This window comes from Entelurus aequoreus, linkage group LG04 (genome assembly GCF_033978785.1).
Source record: "Entelurus aequoreus isolate RoL-2023_Sb linkage group LG04, RoL_Eaeq_v1.1, whole genome shotgun sequence".
Lineage (NCBI taxonomy): Eukaryota > Metazoa > Chordata > Actinopteri > Syngnathiformes > Syngnathidae > Entelurus > Entelurus aequoreus.
In genome coordinates, this window is record NC_084734.1 from 51,290,350 (window position 1) to 51,312,624 (window position 22,275).

Here is a 22,275-nt window from a genome sequence, read left to right on the forward strand (position 1 = left end):
CCACCACCATGCTTGACGGTAGGGATGGTGTTCCTGTGATTAAAGGCTTCAACCTTTTCTCCTCTAAACATATTGCTGGGTATTGTGGCCAAACAGCTCAATTTTTGTTTCATCTGACCACAGAACTTTCCTCCAGAAGGTCTTATCTTTGTCCATGTAATGTCAGATGAAACAAAAATTTAGCTGTTTGGCCACAATACCCAGCAATATGTTTGGAGGAGAAAAGGTGAGGCCTTTCATCCTAGGAACACCATCCTACCGTCAAGCATGGTGGTGGTAGTAATATGCTCTGGGCCTGTTTTGCTGCCAATGGAACTGGTGCTTTACAGAGAGTAAATGGGACAATGAAAAAAGAGGATTACCTCCAAATTCTTCAGGACAACCTAAAATCATCAGCCCGGAGGTTGGGTCTTGGGCGCAGTTGGGTGTTCCAACAGGACAATGACCCCAAACACACGTCAAAAGTGCTAAAGGAATGGCTAAATCAGGCTAGAATTAAGGTTTTACAAATCCCGTTTCCATATGAGTTGGGAAATTGTGTTAGATGTAAATATAAATGGAATACAATGATTTGCAAATCCTTTTCAACCCATATTCAATTGCATGCACTACAAAGACAAGATATTTGATGTTCAAACTCATAAACTTTATTTTTTTTTTGCAAATAATAATTAACTTAGAATTTCATGGCTGCAACACGTGCCAAAGTAGTTGGGAAAGGGCATGTTCACCACTGTGTTACATGGCCTTTCCTTTTAACAACACTCAGTAAACGTTTGGGAACTGAGGAGACACATTTTTTAAGCTTTTCAGGTGGAATTCTTTCCCATTCTTGCTTGATGTACAGCTTAAGTTGTTCAACAGTCCGGGGGTCTCCGTTGTGGTATTTTAGGCTTCATAATGCGCCACACATTTTCAATGGGAGACAGGTCTGGACTACAGGCAGGCCAGACTAGTACCCGCACTCTTTTACTATGAAGCCACGTTGATGTAACACGGGGCTTCGCATTGTCTTGCTGAAATAAGCAGGGGCGTCCATGGTAACGTTGCTTGGATGGCAACATATGTTGCTCCAAAACCTGTATGTACCTTTCAGCATTAATGGCGCCTTCACAGATGTGTAAGTTACCCATGTCTTGGGCACTAATACACCCCATACCATCACAGATGCTGGCTTTTCAACTTTGCGCCTATAACAATCCGGATGGTTTTTTTTCCTCTTTGGTCCGGAGGACACGACGTCCACAGTTTCCAAAAACAATTTGAAATGTGGACTCGTCAGACCACAGAACACTTTTCCACTTTGTATCAGTCCATCTTAGATGAGCTCAGGCCCAGCGAAGCCGGCGGTGTTTCTGGGTGTTGTTGATAAACGGTTTTCGCCTTGCATAGGAGAGTTTTAACTTGCACTTACAGATGTAGCGACCAACTGTAGTTACTGACAGTGGGTTTCTGAAGTGTTCCTGAGCCCACGTGGTGATATCCTTTACACACTGATGTCGCTTGTTGATGCAGTACAGCCTGAGGGATCGAAGGTCACGGGCTTAGCTGCTTACGTGCAGTGATTTCTCCAGATTCTCTGAACCCTTTGATGATATTACGGACCGTAGATGGTGAAATCCCTAAATTCCTTGCAACAGCTGGTTGAGAAAGGTTTTTCTTAAACTGTTCAACAATTTGCTCACGCATTTGTTGACAAAGTGGTGACCCTCGCATCATCCTTGTTTGTGAATGACTGAGCATTTCATGGAATCTACTTGTATACCCATTCATGGCACCCACCTGTTCCCAATTTGCCTGTTCACCTGTGGGATGTTCCAAATAAGTGTTTGATGAGCATTCCTCAACTTTATCAGTATTTATTGCCACCTTTCCCAACTTCTTTGTCACGTGTTGCTGGCATCAAATTCTAAAGTTAATGATTATATGCAACAAAAAAAACGTTTATCAGTTTGAACATCAAATATGTTGTCTTTGTAGCATATTCAACTGAATATGGGTTGAAAATGATTTGCAAATCATTGTATTCCGTTTATATTTACATCTAACGCAATTTCCCAACTCATGGAAACGGGGTTTGTAGAATGGCCTTCCCAAAGTCCTGACTTAAACGTGTGGACAATGCTGAAGAAACAAGTCCATGTCAGAAAACCAACAAATTCAGCTGAACTGCACCAATTTTGTCAAGAAGAGTGGTCAAAAATTCAAGCAGAAGCTTGCCAGAAGCTTGTGGATGGCTACCAAAAGCGCCTAAACTAAAGAATATTTCATACACGACGGATTTAATGACTTAATTGGTCAAATGATGTCATGATGTCCAATCAGTGTATGACGCCGGAGTCTTCCATTATTCCGTCAATGATAAATGGTGTTTTACTTTGGAATCTTTGCTTTTCAACAACAAATATGTTTTCTTCCTCACTTGAAATGTTTATGTTCTCATTTTGACTTGCTTTTCTTTGAGAGTACACACTTCCTGTCAGAGCAGACATCATGTGACGGGAAGTGGTTCAACCTCATTCCAAAGACCGGCTCCTTATCAGTGGTAACCATGACAACCACCTCTTAATACACTTGCTTCTCCCTCTTCCGTGTGTGCGTGTGTGTGTCACAGTGACATGGAGATTGTCAGGAATGTCATCTGACTTGTTTTAATGCTAGGTGTGTGTGTGTGTGTGTGTGTGTGTGTGTGTGTGTGTGCGTGTGTGCGCGCGTGAGCGCGCGCGAGCTGATCAGGAGCAAGATCAAAGGTCACATATGAGTCAGGTGATGGTGGAGGAGGAACTTCCCACAAGACTGACAGCCAATTAGAGAGAGAGTGTGTGGTTAGGTTAGTGATTATTGTTGTGTAAAAAAGATGTAAACATTATTTAATATAATTTTGAAATCATCACATGTTAATTTGTTTACTTCTAACTTTTTGAAGTTTTCATTTTGAAATTCTACATTTTTTCATGTCGCATTTGTGTTTTCATCGGAAACTATTTTATTTATCATTTTCCTTAGTGACCTTTCATAGACACACACACGGTCAATCATTACACACACACACACACACACACACACACACACACACACACACACGAACACGCACACACACACACACACACACACACACACACACACACACACACACACACACACACACACACACACACACACACACACACACATTTTTGTATTTGTTACCTTCTTGAGACCTGTGAAAAATGCCTACCTCTTTAGGACCAGCATTTGTAGATATATAAAGATTTGTATTTACAACATTAATAATATATACATACTATGCAAATATAAAAAAGCTTGTTGTAAAAAATGAGTTGGAATTTCACAAGAAAAAGGTCACAATTTCACAAGAACAACTTAGAATTTTGGCGGTAATATAATAAAATTGGTAATTTTACTCAAAGCAAGTCAAAATTTTACAAAAAAACCTGAACATTTGTGCAATATTATGATAAAAGTTGGAATTTTACAAGAAAAGCTTAACACTTTGGCAATTTTATGAAAAGAGTTGTAATTTTACTCGAGAAAAGTCACAATTTTATAAGAAAACTTTAAAATGTTGGCAATATTATAATAATCATCGGAATTTCACTTGGCAAAACTATGACAAAAGTTATAATTTTACTCAAAAAAATGTCACTATTTTTTACAAAAACAACAACAACATGGGCAATATTGTGATAAAAGTCAGAATTTTATATAACAAATGTCGCCATTTTGCATTAAAAAGTAATAATTTTACATAAAAAAGTAAGAATTTTACAAGAAAATATTACGATATTACAGAAACAGAAAGAATATGAGAAATTGCTCCCAATTTTATATGAAAAAAGTCGACATATTGTGAGAAAAAGACTGCTTTTAATTAAAAAAAAAAGTTTTTGAATTTTTTTTTTGTAATTGGTTTTTAATCTTCATTATTTACTTCAAGTAATTACAGTATGTCCCTATATACATATTTATTTTATTGATTTTGGCCAAAGGGGGTGCATTTCAATTTCTTACACACGTGTTATTACATATGTTGGCCAGAGGGGGAGCACTTCAAATTTTTACACACACTTGTTATTTCATATGTTGACCAGAGGGGGAGCACTTCAAATTTTTACACACACTTGTTATTTCATATGTTGACCAGAGGGGGAGCACTTCAAATTTTTACACACACTTGTTATTTCATATGTTGACCAGAGGGGGAGCACTTCAAATTTTTACACACACTTGTTATTTTATATGTTGAACAGAGGGGTAGCACTTTTAAAACCGACACACAGTCAATTTGAAAAATCCCTCCTTTTTGGGACCACTCTAATTTTGATAGATTTCACCACCAAGGGTGCAAAAGAGACATTCTCTATTAGATGCAATGGTAATCCGTATTGGGACCATGATTTCATTCCTAACTTGTTCACCGGTCCTCATATGGAAGGTACTTTTCCTTGTTGGTGTCTCAAGAAGGGTAGAAATACAAGAACACACACACACATACACACACACACACATCTAGTGGTCAATCATTACACACACACCACTACACACATGCACACACGTTCATACACAGTCGTTGTACGTTGGTCACTCAGGTAGGACGCCATGTTGCCATCTTTGTGGTCGCCATTTGTCTTTGTCTTTACATGCTACCTGTTTCTTTTTATGTTCAACATACAGTATGAACATACACTGCATAATTATACAGTATATGTAAATATACACGACACACATATGTAAATACATTGCATAGAGTAGATATGTACATGTTACATACATACAGTACATAAGAAGCTCTGCATATGAAGTACTTGTATTTCAGTAGATATGTACATGAAGTACAAAAGGATGATATATACATGAAGTAGCTAGAACTTAGTGTAAAAGAAGTACTACAACATACACGATCATTTACTTCATCATGAGGTCATCGTGCTTCTTCGTCCCTTCTGCTTCTCTCAGAAATGTTCTCTCTCTTACGCCACCAAATGTCCTCTTGTTATGGTGGCAGACGCTCCATAGCAACTGTCATCTCTGGAAACACAACATCCAAGTGAGTAAGTGACTGAGTAAGTGTCCCGTTTTGACTCCAGTCCATCCCTTTGTTTCTCAATGTTTCCTCATGTTTCTTAATGTTTCAGCATGTTTTTTATTATGTTTCAGCATGTTTTTTTTTATTATGTCTCCGTATGTTTCTTAGTATGTTTCAGCATGTTTCTATAAATATGCTTCAGCGTGATTCTAAGTATGTTTCAGTATTTTTCTTAGTATGTTTCAGTATGTTTCTTAGTATGTTTCAGTATGTTTCTTATATGTTTCATTATGTTTCTTATATGTTTCAGTATGTTTCTTAGTATGTTTCTCAATGTTTCTGAGGATGTTTCCTCGTGTTTCTTAATATGTTTCAGCATGTTTCTTAGTATGTTTCAGCATATTTCTAAGTATGATTTTAGTATATTTCAGTATGTTTCTTAGTGTGTGAAGAGAATTATATTTATATAGCACTTTTTATCAAGAGACTCAAAGCGCTTTACATTGTAAAACCCGATGTTTACATTAAAGCTACATTTAAACCAGTGTGGGTGGCACTGAGAGAAAGATCATGGATAAAGTGTGTTGCCCAAGGACACAATGGTAGTGACTAGGATGGCGGAAGCTGGAATCTAAACTGTAACCTTCAATTTGCTAGCACGGCTTCTCTATCATCTGAGCCACGCCGCACCATGTTAGTTTCTGAATGTTTCAGTAAGTTTCTTATTATGTTTCAAGGTGTTTCTTAGTATGTGTCAGTATGTTTTTAGTATGTTTCATAGTATGTTTCAACATGTTTCCTAGTATGTGTTAGTATGTTTTTAGTATGTTTCAACATGTTTCTTAGTATGTGTCAGTATGTTTTAAGTATATTTCAGTATGTTTCTTATGTTTCAGCAATCAGCATGTTTTTTTTAGATTGTTTCAGCATGTTTTTTAATGTTTCAGAATGTCTTACTATGTTTCTAAGCAGCATTGTTTTTAGTATATTTCCAAATGTTGCTTACTATGTTTCTGTATGTTTTTTAGTATGTTTCAGCATGTTTTTTAGTAGGTTTCACAATATTTCTTACTCTGTTTTAGCATGTTTTAGTATGTTTCTCAGTATGTTTCTTGGTATGTCTCATTATGTTTCAGTGTTTCTTAGTGTATGTCAGCATGTTTCTTATTATGTTTCACTATATTTCTTAGTGTGTTTCAGTAAATTTCTTAGTATGTTTTTTTCTATGTCGCACTAAATTTATTTTGTTTTTTTATGTTTTTATGTTTCAGCATGCAGTTTTAGTATGTTCAGTGTCTTTCTTAATATGTTTCAGCATGATTCTAAGTATGTTTCTTAGTAATGTATTTTTCAGTTTGTTTCTTAGTATGTTTCAGTCTCTTATTTTTTCCAGCTTGTATCTTATCATGTTTCAACATTATTCTTTGTATGTTTCTGAACATGTGTAAATTTCTTAGTATGTTTCAGTTTCTTAGTATGTTTCCGTATATGTTTTTTTGGTATGTTATTTATCATGTTTCAGCATGTTTCTTAATAGGTTTCAGCATGATTCTAAGTATGTTTCTTACTATGTGTCACCATGTCTTTTAGTATGTTTCCGTATTTGTCAGCATGTTTTTTAATATGTTTCAGCACGTTTCTTACTACGTTTTAGTATGTTTCTTAGCATGTTTGAGCATGTTACTCTCTCTGTTTTAGCATGCGTTTTAAGTATGTTCCAGCATGTTTCTGAGAATGTTTCAGCATGTTTCAACATGTCTTGACAATTGTCCAACATGTCCTCAGGCTTGTGAGGGAGCGGCTGAAAAGGGAAGTGGACAAGATGAAGATGTCAGAGTTCAGACCAAGTCTGGTGGTTCTACAGGTCAGTCTATAGAGCAGGGGTGGGCAATTAATTTTTACCGGGGGCCGCATGAGCTACCCGAGCACTGCTGGAGGGCCACATCGACAATATTTCAATTAAATTTTGCTCAATATTATTTTTGATGTATACCGTAAGATAAATAATAATAATAATAATAATTAATAATAATAGTAATACTTCAACATAGTGTGTGTAACAGCATTCCATGACTAATATAAATAAATTAACATTAATAATAAATGACAGTAAAATAAGCACACGTATGACTGAGGAGTCATAGTGTAACTTTGTGTGGTGTTTGAGTTGTCCGACTTTTTGTGTGGCCATAAACGCACCAGTGGTTTAGTGCTATCCGTGTTGGTGACAGATGACAAGTTGGTTTTGGCCTGGTTTGTACGGCAGAAAATGACTAGTTTTTCGAGATAGAATTGTTTTACTCATGTTTTTGGTGTGGTTATGTCCGAATATAAACAGTTTTGCTCAATAAAGTGATCGATATAATTCCTGTCCTCGAAGCATCTCGATAGACGTTACAATAATTGAACGGTGTTCAATTGAACGGTGTTGACGAACACACTTGGGCCGCTTGTTGTCACTGTCACTCAAAGTTGCATTGCAAAATTCCATAGAATAAATATGTTTATTTTGTTTAGAATTCAGATGGGATTTGATTTGGTGCGCGGCATATACTTGCTGCGCGCAGCGGACGCTTGAGCAGTGCGCAATTGCGAAGGCACGCACCTTAGAGGGGACGTTGCTTGGCAGTCCATGTCTTGTTGAAAACACGCCATTCCTCATCAACTTTTCTCTTTTTAGCGTCTCGGGTTTAAACCGTGCATCACTTGTCGCTGCATGTGCACCTTCACTCGCAGGTTACACACGGACACACGCCCATAAATAATACTTTTCAAAATAAAAGCAGCACAGTTGTATTGCGCGCACGACATAGATGTTTTTTCAACTTTATTTCGTAATTGCAGCTGTTCACATTCACTCACAATCACGCACACGCATACGTCCACACGGAAGTAATACAAATAACGATTTTCAAAACAAAAGCAGCACCGTTGTATTGCACACTCGACATAGATACTTTTTAAAATGTATTTTGTAATTTATAATTGGCCTCACGCGGGCCGGACAGGGACGCACAAAGGGCCGGATGTGGCCCGCGGGCCGCAGAATGCCCAGGTCTGCTATAGAGTGTAACATCTTATGCAAAATGTTTGTGTGTATGTATTTGTGTGTGTGTTTGTGTGTGCAGGTGGGAAACAGAGAAGACTCCAACTTGTACATCAGCAGTAAAATGAAAGCTGCAGCTGAGGTTTGTCAACATGTTGGACACACGTGTCAGAGACATGCTGACGTGTGTGTGTCGTTCAGGTGGGCATTGACGCTGCGCACGTGAGGCTGCCCAACACATCCACACAAAAGGAGGTGGGTGTCGTCAGTCGTTGAGGGGTCTTTATGTGGTGATGACTTCTGGTGGTCTCGCAGGTGCTGAGGGCCATCATGTCCGTCAACGAGGACACATCTGTGCACGGCCTTATTGTCCAACTTCCTCTGGACTCTGTGCACGCCATCGACATGGAGCTAATCACCAACGCTGTCTCGCCGCTCAAAGACGTGGACGGGTGGGTTTTTCTTCCACCATTACATCTTTTTCATCATGACCTTTGACCTACTAATGAAGTGTGTGTGTGTTTGTAGGCTGAGTTGCATCAATGCAGGGAAGTTGTCTCGTGGAGACTTGAACAAATGTTTCATCCCGTGCACACCCAACGGCTGCATGGAACTAATCAGACAGACAGGTCTCACACACAAGTACACACCTACACACACTTTAACCCTTGACATGAAGTGAAACAAAACAACATGCACAAAGCTTGAAGTTGCTAAAAAATTAGAGATCGACCGATATGTTTGTTTTTAGAGCTGATACCGATTATTAATAGTCAAATATCTTACCGGTATTTGGAGCCAATATTCATTTGCAGTAAAAGTTAGCTAAACATGACTAGTAAGTAAACAGCCGGACAAGGCTTTAAGTTGTTTTTTTTAATTTTCAAGACAGTTCGGACAAGTAGCGACATAATGTCTTATGCGGCGCTAATGTTGTGGTCAATTTAGCACCAAACAGTGCAGAAAGCAGCTGAGCAGAGAATAATTCTCAAAAGAACTCAAATAAATGCCCTGTCAGATATCAAAACATATTTGGGGAGAATTATTGACAATGAGATTATTTTTTTATTCTTAAATTAATAAAAAAGTACAATAAAATTGGGCTGTAACAAAAAGGGAACTTTTCTCAAGCAAACAGGGTGGTGCTTGAGCAGTGATTATTACTATCTACTTCACTAATTATTTGTTTTTAAATACTAAATACTGGCATCATATGTGTATTTATTGTATCAGTCATGGGCAGTAACAAGATACATGTAGCTAAGCTACATAGCTTAACTACATTTTCCAGTAGCTTGGCGGTAGTATAGCTACTTTTTTAACGAGTAGCTTTTCCTGGGGCTTAGCTACTTTTAGAGCCATGTAGTGAGGTAGCTTAGATCAAAACTACAAGCTATAAAGAGAGAAAAAGGACTGCCAATCCCGGCCAAAAGAAATATGGAGAAAATACAATGACCTGGATAAATGAGAACATACAGAGAAAATCCATGACGGTTGGTTGGCGTTCGTATGAGTCACAATTGGCTAAGGTTAGGGCAAATCATTAAGGACTGGCCGATCAGAGGCAAGATAAGGCGGGTCATCGAAACTAATAAGCAAAATCATAACAGCCATGCACTCATGTCACATGACGACGGGGGAGTCGGAGACAGAGGGACGCTTCATGCTGACGACTCAAAAAAAAAAACATAACTGAAAAAGGCAGAGGGATTCTGTCCTGCAGATTATATTTTTCCTTTAGTGATGAATATTACGTGCATTAAACCTACAATAATGTGTGTCCTTGGCCAAATTTAGCCAAATTTATGCGTTTAGAGAAAACAATGCCGAAAACCTTAGTTTTTATTTGTTTACTTTGTAAACCAAAATCATAATTGCTCTCTTCATCTAAGACGCCCAACACAAATTTAGGAACACACATTAAGGTGAGTTGAATCCATGAAAAGTTTTACTGCACATAACCATTACCAACTGTTCCCAAACAACACACAAGTCATTGTTTTTTGTGAAGATCTAGATTCATACTGTATTTTTTACTGTTGGTAGAGAAAATGAAAAACATTATAGGGGTGGGCCAAAGAAAAGGAAAATTAAATAAATACATACAGTGGGGTATTAATGGACACTTATTGGGTCAATGTTTTTTAAACTCAGTTACATTAACATTGATATTATACATGTGGACCCATAGATATAAATGCCATTAATTAGTTGCTGAATTTCCCCCAGGGATCAATAAAGTACTTTCTATTCTATTCTAAATGTAGCTTTGATCTGGCAAGCTACTTTTGCCGTGTAGCTTGCCAGGGGATAGTTTCCCCAGTAGCCTTAGCTACATTTAATCGAGAGTAAGTCGCAGCTTAGCTTACTACATTTTCCAGGTAGCTTGCCCATCACTGCTGCTAATGTGGTTCAGCTGTAGTTGTAAATAAAAAATAAAAAAAGGCTGACATTAATACGATGAACAGTAGATCTCTACTAAAAATTAATGTAATGCACTAGCTGGCCATTAGGTGCTATTCTGTGTAAACAAGCCACGCCCCCTGTCAATGAATGTGCCGGCTGCAGGTGTGGGCGTGGCAGGAAAACACGCTGTGGTGGTCGGCCGCAGTAAGATCGTGGGCGCGCCTATGCATGACCTGCTGCTGTGGCATCACGCTACCGTCACCACCTGCCACTCAAGGACGCGCGACCTACCTGAGCAGGTGACGGCCCTCGCGAGGAAGACGACGATGAAGAGGTGAAGGATGACAAGCATGCACTTCCTGTCTGCAGGTGGGCAGGGCAGACATCCTGGTGGTGGGGGCAGGAAAAGCAGAAATGGTGCATGGAGATTGGCTGAAAGAGGGCTCCGTGGTCATTGACTGTGGAATCAATCACGTGCCAGGTGAGCCATAGCATCATGTGATTACGTCATGGGGTTAAGCTAGCTTAGCGTTTTTTTCCACTCCGCTAGACGAAACCAAGGCTAGCGGCAAGCGCGTGGTCGGCGACGTCCACTACCCCTCAGCCAATCAGAAAGCAGGATACATCACTCCAGTTCCTGGAGGGGTGGGACCAATGACGGTGGCCATGCTCATGCAGGTAGGAGGACTTTATTTCCTGCGTGCCACTACAGGAAGTTACCGCAGCAACGCTGATGCAGAGTGTTTGTCACAGAACACGGTGATCAGTGCTCAGCGCTTCCTTGCCAACATGGACTGATGTCATCCAAATAAATTTGCTGAAGAAGGATGTGATGTCACCCTCACCAAACACCCCAAGCGTTGCGTCCGAATTGGACTAATCAGCAGCCAAGGGGCGTGGCTAACATGCTCTCCCATACATTTTCTCTTCTCTGACAGCGAACTTGTAAGCTTTCGTCACCACGACGACGACCATCATGTTCATTAGTCACATGATCAGGAATTGAAACTGTCAAAATAAAAGCAGAACGACAAGGAAGCTTGTTCGAGCAGAGCTTTTACTTTGAAAACAAAGACCAACTTCACATAAACTAGTGTGTCAATAAATTAAAGTCACTGCTTTAAGTCAGGTGACTGGACAGGAAGTGGTGTCATCACTCGCCCTGCCCTCCGTCAGCACTCTCCTGAGAGATCTCGGAGTCGAGCGAGTAACACGAGCTTCCGTTGTCCTGCGCTTCTCTGTTCGCCTCCTCAGGTGGTGCACCAGCTGAAGCCCCGCCCTCTGTCCCGGGCTCCACTGTGCCCTCACAGAAGTGGGTGGAGCTGTGGAAGAGCTGGCCACAGAGACGGCTGTGGCGATGATGGCGTGTGGGCTTAGCGGTGTGCGCGTACATGTGCTCCTGCAGCTGACTCTTGTGGGAGAAGCGCACGCCACACACGGCGCACGTGATCTTTCGCTTACGAGAGTGTGTGGCGGAAGGGGCGGGGCCGGTCAGTCCGACATCTGCTCCTGCCCGGCTCCTCCTGAGCTCCGCTGCCAGCTGAGTGGCGAGCGCCCGGCTCTGACGCAGCGCCTCCTCCAGGCAACCCGCGTCCAGACGTTCTGCATTTTCACCACTGGCGCGCAGTTCTGTGCCATGTGACAGCCCCTCCGTAAAAAGGGCAGGGTCGAGGGCATGGCTGAACAGGTGCTCTCGCAAGCCCTCAGGTGAGGAGCAGCGGTGGCCGCAGCGAGGACAAGTGAGGACTGGCGACTGCTCTTTAAACGCCGCGCTCTGACCGAGGCTGCCATCCTGAACTGGCGACCACGCCCCCCGGCCCGCGTCTCCGCCCTCATCATCCCGACACTCCTGCTTGATGGCGGTTGTGACGTCGCAGTCGTCGCCGGATGCTACGGAGCGGACGTCCCGCAGAGATGAGCCCTGACCCTCTGATTGGACGCCTTCCAGGCCCACGGCCATTGACAGCCCGCTCCGCGGTCCCCCCTCTCCTACAACGGTCTTGGAGAGCGTGGGCGCCTCTTTGGGGCCCAGCTGGGATGAGATCTGGATGCCGTACAGGTTGGACATGCGGACCGCGTCTGCGGCTGCGTCGGTGGCGCCCTCGCCGTTCTTGCAACACAGCTGGTGGGCGTGGAGGAACTTGATGCCGTCCTCCAGACGCGTCTGCTCCACCGCCTGCTTGGGACACGAGCCTGTATACATGACGTGTAGCAGGTAGCTGAACACGTCAGGCTGGATGTCGGCGGGTTGAATCTTGATGCACTCACTGTCACACACACACACACACACACACACACACACACACACACACACACACACACACACACACACACACACACACACACACACACACACACACACACACACACACACACACACACACACACACACACACACACACACACACACACACACACACACACACAGGCACAAGTTAACTCCTGAACAACAGTGAACAACTTTGCTATGACTACAACTATACTAGATGTTGCTATAGCTGCAGACATTAGCAATGCTAGAGGTTGCTACGGCTACAGATGTTACTAACAATGTTAGAGGTTGCTATGGCTTCAATTGTGCTAACAATGATAGATGTTGCTATTATGGCTACATACAGACGTTGATAAATTTGCTAGACATTGCTATGGCTACAGATGTTACTAACAATGTTAGATGTTGCTACGGCTACAGACGTTACTAACAATGTTAGACTTTGCTATGGCTACAGATGTTACCAACAATGCTAGGCGTTGCTATGGCTACAGACGTTACTAACAATGTTAGACGTTGCTATGGCTACAGACGTTATTACTAACAATGTTAGACTTTGCTATGGCTACAGACGTTACTGACAATGTTAGACTTTGCTATGGCTACAGACGTTACTGACAATGTTAGACTTTGCTATGGCTACAGACGTTACTAACAATGTTAGACGTTGCTATGGCTACAGACGTTACTAACAATGCTAGACGTTGCTATGGCTACAGACGTTACTAACAATGTTAGACTTTGCTATGGCTACAGACGTTACTAACAATGTTAGACGTTGCTATGGCTACAGACGTTACTAACTATGTTAGACGTTGCTATGGCTACAGACGTTACTAACAATGTTAGAGGTTGCTATGGCTTCAATTGTGCTAACAATGCTAGATGTTGCTATTATGGCTACATACAGACGTTGCTAAATTTGCTAGACGTTGCTATGGCTACAGATGTTACTAACAATGTTAGACTTTGCTATGGCTACAGACGTTACTAACAATGTTAGACATTGCTATGGCTACAGACGTTACTAACAATGTCAGACGTTGCTATGGCTACAGACGTTACTAACTATGTTAGACGTTGCTATGGCTTCAGACGTTACTAACAATGTTAGAGGTTGCTATGGCTTCAATTGTGCTAACAATGCTAGATGTTGCTATTATGGCTACATACAGACGTTGCTAAATTTGCTAGACGTTGCTATGGCTACAGATGTTACTAACAATGTTAGATGTTGCTACGGCTACAGACGTTACTAACAATGTTAGACGTTGCTATGGCTACAGACGTTACTAACAATGTTAGACGTTGCTATGGCTACAGACGTTACTAACAATGATAGACGTTGCTATGGCTACAGACGTTACTAACAATGTTAGACTTTGCTATGGCTACAGACGTTACTGACAATGTTAGACTTTGCTATGGCTACAGACGTTACTAACAATGTTAGACGTTGCTATGGCTACAGACGTTACTAACAATGCTAGACGTTCCTATGGCTACAGACGTTACTAACTATGTTAGACGTTGCTATGGCTACAGACGTTACTAACAATGTTAGACGTTGCTATGGCTACAGACGTTACTAACAATGTTAGACGTTGCTATGGCTACAGACGTTATTACTAACAATGTTAGACTTTGCTATGGCTACAGACGTTACTGACAATGTTAGACTTTGCTATGGCTACAGACGTTACTAACAATGTTAGACGCTGCTATGGCTACAGACGTTACTAACAATGCTAGACGTTGCTATGGCTACAGACATTACTAACTATGTTAGACGTTGCTATGGCTACAGACGTTACTAACAATGTTAGACTTTGCTATGGCTACAGACGTTACTAACAATGTTAGACGTTGCTATGGCAACAGACGTTATTACTAACAATGTTAGACTTTGCTATGGCTACAGACGTTACTAATCCAATCCAATCCAATCCACTTTATTTATATAGCACATTTACACAACAAGAATGTTTCCAAAGTGCTGCACAGCCATGTTAAAAACAATATTAAAAACGATATTAAAAACAATATTAAAAACAATATTATGCTACACCAATGACTGAATAAAAACAAAGAATAAATCAATCAATCAATCAATGTTTATTTATATAGCCCTAAATCACAAGTGTCTCAAAGGGCTGTACAAGCCACAACGACATCCGGTACAGAGCCCAATGAATAGAAAACCAATACAGAGACATTATAAAAAAAAAATATTTGATTAAAAACGATTTTAAAGGGTAAAACCAATTAAAACAGTAAAATAGACAGCAAAATGTATAACCCTAACCCTAACCACACAGGACAACAGAGGACAGAAGACCACACAACTCACGTAGTGTTAAAAGCCAAAGAATAAAAGTGGGTCTTAAGACGAGACTTAAAACACTCCACTGTGGAAGCAGTTTGAACATGGAGGGGCAGAGTGTTCCAGAGTTTAGGGCCGACCACAGAGAAGGCCCTGTCTCCCCTGGTTTTAAGTCTCGTCCTGGGCACCACGAGCTGGAGCTGGCTCTCGGACCTCAGAGCGCGCGCAGGAGTGTAAATTTGGATGAGGTCCGAGATATACTGAGGTGCCAGTCCATGTAAAGCTTTAAAAACAAACAACAAGGATTTAAAATCAATTCTAAAATGAACAGGGAGCCAGTGCAAACTCCGAAGAATTGGGGTTATATGCTCACGTTTCCTGGCCCCTGTTAAAAGTCGTGCTGCCGCGTTCTGGACTAACTGCAACCGGGAGAGAGCTTTTTGGCTAATGCCAGCATAAAGTGCATTGCAGTAGTCCAGGCGACTTGAAATAAAAGCATGCACGACTTGTTCAAAAAGGTTAAAAGATAAAAATGGTTTTACCTTTGCTAAAAGACGAAGATGATAAAAACACGATTTTAAAACGCCATTGACTTGTTTGTCAAATTTAAAATCGCTGTCTATAGTGAGGCCAAGGCTGGTGACTTTGGGACGCACATAATTTTGCAATGGTCCCAAGTCAGTGAGGGCCGGACCAAAAACTGAAATTTCCGTTTTTCCCTCATTCATTATTAAAAAATTCTGGGCTAACCAAGCCTTGACATCACATAGACAGTTGAGAAGGGGTGTCAGGGGGCCGTGGCCTTTTGAAATTGGCATATACATTTAACAATGTTAGACGTTGCTATGGCTACAGACGTTACTAACAATGCTAGACGTTGCTATGGCTACAGACGTTACTAACAATGTTAGAGGTTGCTATGGCTTCAATTGTGCTAACAATGCTAGATGTTGCTATTATGGCTACATACAGACGTTGCTAAATTTGCTAGACGTTGCTATGGCTACAGATGTTACTAATAATGTTAGATGTTGCTATGGCTACAGATGTTACTAACAATATTAGACTTTGCTATGGCTACAAACGTTACTAACAATGTTAGACGTTGCTCTGGCTACAGACGTTATTACTAACAATGTTAGACTTTGCTATGGCTACAGACGTTACTGACAATGTTAGACTTTGCTATGGCTACAGACGTTACTAACAATGTTAGACGTTGCTATGGCTACAGACGTTACTAACAATGCTAGACGTTGCTATGGCTACAGACGTTACTAACAATGCTAGACGTTTCTATGGTTACAGACGTTACTAACTATGTTAGATGTTGCTATGGCTACAGACGTTACTAACAATGTTAGACGTTGCTATGGCTACAGACATTATTACTAACAATGTTAGACGTTGCTATGGCTACATACAGACGTTACTAACAATTAGGGTTGCACATCTCTCTCTGATAAACGATTCGATATGCATCTAGATACACAGGTTACGATTCGATTAAAAAACGATATCCTTTTATTACAGACCGATTCGATTCCGAACGATACGATTCGATTTGACGGTTAATATTCAAGACTCCAAATCCCCAAGCATTGTGGCTTTACGGCACTGGCAAAAAAAAACAGAATAACAAAATCACATGTCAATGTATTTATCTTTAGACATGGACCAAAACAATTCTGGCTGAATTGTAGGATGGGAACTCCAGAGGTAAAAGTAGCACAGAATAGTAACAACAAAGTGCAATATTTCAGCCTGAGCATAGTTTTGAACACTAGAGGTAGGTAACAAAGATTCAATATTTCAACCTGAGCATATAGTGTTTTGAACACTAGAGGTAGGTAACAATGAACACTAGAGGTAGGTAACAAAGATTCAATATTTCAACCTGAGCATAGTGTTTTGAACACTAGAGGTAGGTAACAATGAACACTAGAGGTAGGTAACAATGAACACTAGAGGTATGTAACAAAGGTGCAACATTACAATGTAAACAAGTTACGTACACCTAGTACACATCTCAAAATGTGGCAACAATTAGCACAGTGACAAGTGCTTTGTGTAAAAGAATAGAGAAAATAAATACACATGTAAAAAGAAAAATCAAACTACTGTGTGAGAGGTACCGTTTCCCAGGTCAAAAAGCAGTAGTTCACTTACAATATGTCTGTGCATTTTCATCATCACTGTCCTCTGTTTTTTTGGAGGGCAGATTTTTTTTAAGGAAAATCAACTGATCCACATGCTCATGTTTGAGCAGACTACGTTTTGTGGAAACAATGTCTCCCGCAGTACTGAACACACGTTCAGATTCCGTGTGTTTCACTTGATGTACTTTTTTATGCCGAAAGAGGCGATTTCAGCCACTTGAATGACGGCGAAATCATTAAAGGCTCACAATTTGTAATCCATCCACAAGTAAAGAAAACTTGGATTATTTCACTTCATGTACTTTTTATGCCGAAAGAGGCGGTTTAAAAGAGGCGATTTCAGCCACTTCGGTCATTACAGCCGAGTTTAGATATACTTTTCGAGACGAGTGACGTAAGCGCGCTCCCGCGTCAGGGGGTGCATTTTACGGCAGGAGTGAGTTTCCCGGCACAACAGGTGGCAGAGGTGTCTTTTAGCGAGAGATGACAGCAGTGGCAAGTCCTGCTGCTCTTTCCACCACTGTAGTGGGTTTTTTGAAAATATTTCTCGGTCCATTATCACCTTCTGTCAGACTGACGCTTTCGTTCTCCTCCACATTCATTTTCCGTGTTGTCTCTTGTTTATCACTCGTGCTAATACCAGCTAGGCGGCTACCGCGTTTGGCGAGTAGCTTCAGCTCTCGCGTTGTTTTAGAGACGCTGACGCATATTGTAATCTAGCCAACCCATGCAAAGTCTCGCGATAACCGATCCATGACTCTATAACCGATTCAGCTAGGAATTCATGGATTATTCGCATTGATTGAGGAGTCTGCTACCGATGCAATCTAATCGCTCACTTGTTGAACCGAATACTCGGTCGCATCGGTTTATCGTTCACAACCCTACTAACAACGTTGCTATGGCTACAGACGTTACTAACTATGTTAGACGTTGCTATGGCTACAGACGTTACTAACAATGTTAGACGTTGCTATGGCTACAATTGTGCTAACAATGCTAGATGTTGCTATTATGGCTACATACAGACATTGCTAAATTTGCTAGACGTTGCTATGGCTACAGATGTTACTATATGTTAGATGTTGCTACGGCTACAGACATTACTAACAATGTTAGACTTTGCTATGGCTACAGACGTTACTAACAATGTTAGACGTTGCTATGGCTACAATTGTGCCAACAATGCTAGATGTTGCTATTATGGCTACATACAGACGTTGCTAAATTTGCTCGACGTTGCTATGGCTACAGATGTTACTAACAATGCTAGACGTTGCTAAAGATGCTCGACGTTGCTATGGCTACAGACGTTGCCAACTATGCCAGACATTGCTATGGCTGCTCCAGATGTGGTTCAGACCTGCTCTGGTGGATGAAGATCATCTTGAAGTAGTTGGAGAAGGCGGCCAGCACGGCGCGGTGGGCCTTGAAGTAGACGTTTCCGATGGCGACTGTGCAGTCGCACAGGAAGCCAAACTCTCGCTGCACATTGAGCTGCTGCAGCAGGAAGAGGCTGTGAGCCGACACCTCCATCTGATGACGTCATTGACAGGGAACATTTGCATATTGGACACACCTTTTATCAATTAGGACAATACCCACGCACGCACGCACGCACGCACGCACACGCACACACACCAACAACATTGCTCCGTACGTGCGTGCAGTCACAGGCCACCGTCGCACCTGCGTCTCCATTGTCATCTTATTGTCATGCAGCAGCGTGCTTGTCAACATTCGCTCCGTCGCACGCAAGCACGCATGCGGGTTCACGTGCACCCTGCGGCTGATTGATCTTTTGATTGCTGTCTTACCGCCAAAAGAGACGAGCGTCGTCAGCCAAATGATTGTTTCGGCGCCAAACTGCGTCAAGTCTCGCGACATCTCACTGCTTGGGTGGTCACGTGAACTCTGTCACACTAAAACCGGCGCGCACACACGCACGTGTAGTGCATGTCTATCTTGTTATTCCATGTGCATCATTGCGTTAATTTAATTATTTGGATCAATCGATGACGTATTTAAATATGTATGTTTACATAGTGCCAAAGGTATACTTATTATGACTTATTTCAGAACTTTTAAATGATAGGATCATTGCTAATGTCACTATTGTATGTTTTATTTTCTCTACCTTTGCATGCATACAACAATAATTTATGTTTATTAACAATACTATTAGCATTAATGTACAAATGAGTGTTTATTAATAATAAATGTTAGCATTTTTATAAGCAACATTACTGTTGATTAATGATACATATTAGCATTACTATAAACAAACTTGAGTGTGTATAAATGATAAATGTTAGCATTAATGTAAGAAACATACCATTTGAATTGAATTGAAGTATTTATTTCAAACGTGCACAGTACAACAACACATTTTTTTACAACTTGGCAGAGACATTTGTGCAAGGCTTGAAAAGGGGTTGGATGAAGCAGATGCTTATAATATCCCAACCCCTCTCACTCATTCCACATTTAATATAAACAATATAATACAAGAACAACATCATACAAACAAAAACAAGAAAAACTCCTGTACACTAACTATACAATAGTGCCACTGTTAGTATGAGACAAGACGAGACAAAACACACACACACGCACACGCACACACACACACACACACACACACACACACACACACACACACACACACACACACACACACACACACACACACACACACACACACACACACACACACACACACACACACACACACACACACACACACACACACACACACACACACACACCATCCATCTATTTTCTACCGCTTGTCCCTTTTGGGTTCATACCAACTTTATTTAAAAAGCCCTGTAAAAACAACTATCAATCAATCAATCAATCAATGTTTATTTATATAGCCCTAAATCACAAGTGTCTCAAAGGGCTGTACAAGCCACAACGACATCCTCGGTACAGAGCCCACATACGGGCAAGGAAAAACTCACCCCAGTGGGACGTCGGTGAATGACTATGAGAAACCTTGGAGAGGACCGCATATGTGGGTAACCCCCCCCTCTAGGGGAGACCGAAAGCAATGGATGTCGAGTGGGTCTGACATAACATTGTGAAAGTCCAGTCCACAGTGGATCCAACACATCAGCGGGAGTCCAGTCCACAGCGGGGCCAACAGGAAACCATCCCGAGCGGAGACGGGTCAGCAGCGCAGAGATGTCCCCAACCGATGCACAGGCTAGTGGTCCACCCGGGGTCCCGACTCTGGACAGCCAGCACTTCATCCATGGCCACCGGACCTATGCAACTCCCCCTCGCAAGGGACAGGGGAGAAGAGGAGAGAAGAAAAGAAACGGCAGATCAACTGGTCTAAAAAAAGGGGGGTCTATTTAAAGGCTAGATTATACAAATGAGTTTTAAGATGGGACTTAAATGCTTCTACTGAGGTAGCATCTCTAACTGTTACCGGGAGGGCATTCCAGAGTACTGGAGCCCGAATACAAAACGCTCCATAGCCCGCAGACTTTTTTTTGGCTCTGGGAATCACTAATAAGCCGGAGTTCTTTGAACGCAGATTTCTTGTCGGGACATATGGTACAATACAATCGGCGAGATAGGCTGGAGCTAAACCGTGTAGTATTTTATACGTAAGTAGTAAAACCTTAAAGTCGCATCTTAAGTGCACAGGAAGCCAGTGCAGGTGAGCCAGTATAGGCGTAATATGATCAAACTTTCTTGTTTTTGTCAAAAGCCTTGCAGCCGCATTTTGTACCAACTGTAATCTTTTAATGCTAGACATAGGGAGACCCGAAAATAATACGTTACAGTAATCGAGACGAGACGTAACGAACGCATGAATAATGATCTCAGCGTCGCTAGTGGACAAGATGGAACGAATTTTAGCGATATTACGGAGATGAAAGAAGGCCGTTTTAGTAACACTCTTAATGTGTGACTCAAACGAGAGAGTTGGGTCGAAGATAATACCCAGATTCTTTACCGAGTCGCCTTGTGTAATTGTTTGGTTGTCAAATGTTAAGGTGGTATTATTAAATAGATGTTGGTGTCTAGCAGGACCGATAATCAGCATTTCCGTTTTCTTAGCGTTGAGTTGCAAAAAGTTAGCGGACATCCATTGTTTAATTTCATTAAGACACGCCTCCAGCTGACTACAATCCGGCGTGTTGGTCAGCTTTAGGGGCATGTAGAGTTGAGTGTCATCAGCATAACAGTGAAAGCTAACACCGTACTTGCGTATGATGTCACCCAGCGGCAGCATGTAAATACTAAAGAGTGCAGGGCCAAGAACCGAACCCTGGGGAACTCCGCACGTTACCTTGACATAGTCCGAGGTCACATTGTTATGGGAGACGCACTGCATCCTGTCAGTAAGATAAGAGTTAAACCAAGACAAGGCTAAGTCTGACATACCAATACGTGTTTTGATACGCTCTAATAAAATACTATGATTGACGGTATCGAAAGCGGCGCTAAGATCAAGAAGCAGCAACATAGATGACGCATCAGAATCCATCGTTAGCAATAGATCATTAGTCATTTTTGCGAGGGCTGTCTCCGTAGAGTGATTTGCCCTGAAACCGGATTGAAAAGGTTCACAGAGATTGTTAGTCACTAAGTGTTCATTTAGCTGCTGTGCAACAATTTTTTCGAGAATTTTGGAAATAAACGGAAGGTGGGAGACCGGTCGGTAGTTTACCATGAGGTCAGGATCGAGGTTAGGTCTTTTGAGCAGAGGATGAATAACCGCTTTTTTGAATGCTAGGGGAACAGTGCCGGAGGAAAGTGATAAGTTTATAATATTTAACACTGATGGACCTAATAATACAAAGAGTTCCTTGATAAGTTTCCCAGGAAGTGGGTCAAGTAAACATGTTGTTTGTTTTATCCCACTTACACGCTGTAATAATTCCTCTAATGTTATTTAATCAAAAATAGAGAGACTATTTTGGAGGGCAGTGTCCGTCGTATATACAGTCGTATTTGTGTTAATAGAACCCAGTTGTAGCTGGGATGCGTTGTCTTTAATCTCCTTTCTAATGAGTTCAATTT

General features: G+C 41.4%; 2 protein-coding genes across 4 annotated transcripts; one reads left to right on the forward strand and one right to left on the reverse strand.

The window, feature by feature from the left end:
- Positions 1–4,553: 4,553 nt before the first annotated feature.
- Positions 4,554–11,516, forward strand: LOC133648776 (C-1-tetrahydrofolate synthase, cytoplasmic-like). Its single transcript, XM_062045194.1, has 11 exons — positions 4,554–4,589; positions 4,957–5,047; positions 6,812–6,890; positions 8,155–8,214; positions 8,274–8,327; positions 8,388–8,524; positions 8,601–8,701; positions 10,641–10,777; positions 10,848–10,959; positions 11,029–11,156; positions 11,232–11,516. Exons 2-11 carry the CDS (start codon positions 4,959–4,961, stop codon positions 11,274–11,276), a joined length of 942 nt encoding a protein of 313 aa, XP_061901178.1. The 5' UTR covers positions 4,554–4,589; positions 4,957–4,958; the 3' UTR covers positions 11,277–11,516.
- Positions 10,004–19,124, reverse strand: zbtb25 (zinc finger and BTB domain containing 25). Of its 3 annotated transcripts, none has more exons than XM_062045192.1 (3): positions 19,050–19,124; positions 18,596–18,768; positions 10,004–12,745 (listed from the first exon to the last, which is right to left on the reverse strand). In XM_062045192.1, exons 2-3 carry the CDS (start codon positions 18,766–18,768, stop codon positions 11,632–11,634), a joined length of 1,287 nt encoding a protein of 428 aa, XP_061901176.1. In that variant the 5' UTR covers positions 19,050–19,124; the 3' UTR covers positions 10,004–11,631. The 3 variants fall into 3 exon arrangements, with proteins under 3 accessions (XP_061901176.1, XP_061901175.1, XP_061901177.1); XM_062045191.1 differs by lacking the exon at positions 19,050–19,124 and adding an exon at positions 18,922–19,045; XM_062045193.1 differs by lacking the exon at positions 19,050–19,124 and adding an exon at positions 18,893–18,998.
- Positions 19,125–22,275: the final 3,151 nt, after the last annotated feature.

Excerpts from the sequence above, each read along its gene's own strand:
- LOC133648776 (XM_062045194.1), top strand. The coding sequence starts at position 4,959 with ATGTTCTCTCTCTTACGCCACCAAATGTCCTCTTGTTATGGTGGCAGA. Across the intron at positions 5,048-6,811 it reads TCTGGAAACACAACATCCAA|GCTTGTGAGGGAGCGGCTGA; the intron begins GTGAGTAAGTGA and ends ACATGTCCTCAG. Across the intron at positions 10,778-10,847 it reads CGCGCGACCTACCTGAGCAG|GTGGGCAGGGCAGACATCCT; the intron begins GTGACGGCCCTC and ends TCCTGTCTGCAG.
- zbtb25 (XM_062045191.1), bottom strand. The coding sequence starts at position 18,972 with ATGTTGACAAGCACGCTGCTGCATGACAATAAGATGACAATGGAGACG. Across the intron at positions 18,769-18,921 it reads AGATGACAATGGAGACGCAG|ATGGAGGTGTCGGCTCACAG; the intron begins GTGCGACGGTGG and ends TGACGTCATCAG. Across the intron at positions 12,746-18,595 it reads ATCTTCATCCACCAGAGCAG|TGAGTGCATCAAGATTCAAC; the intron begins GTCTGAACCACA and ends TGTGTGTGACAG.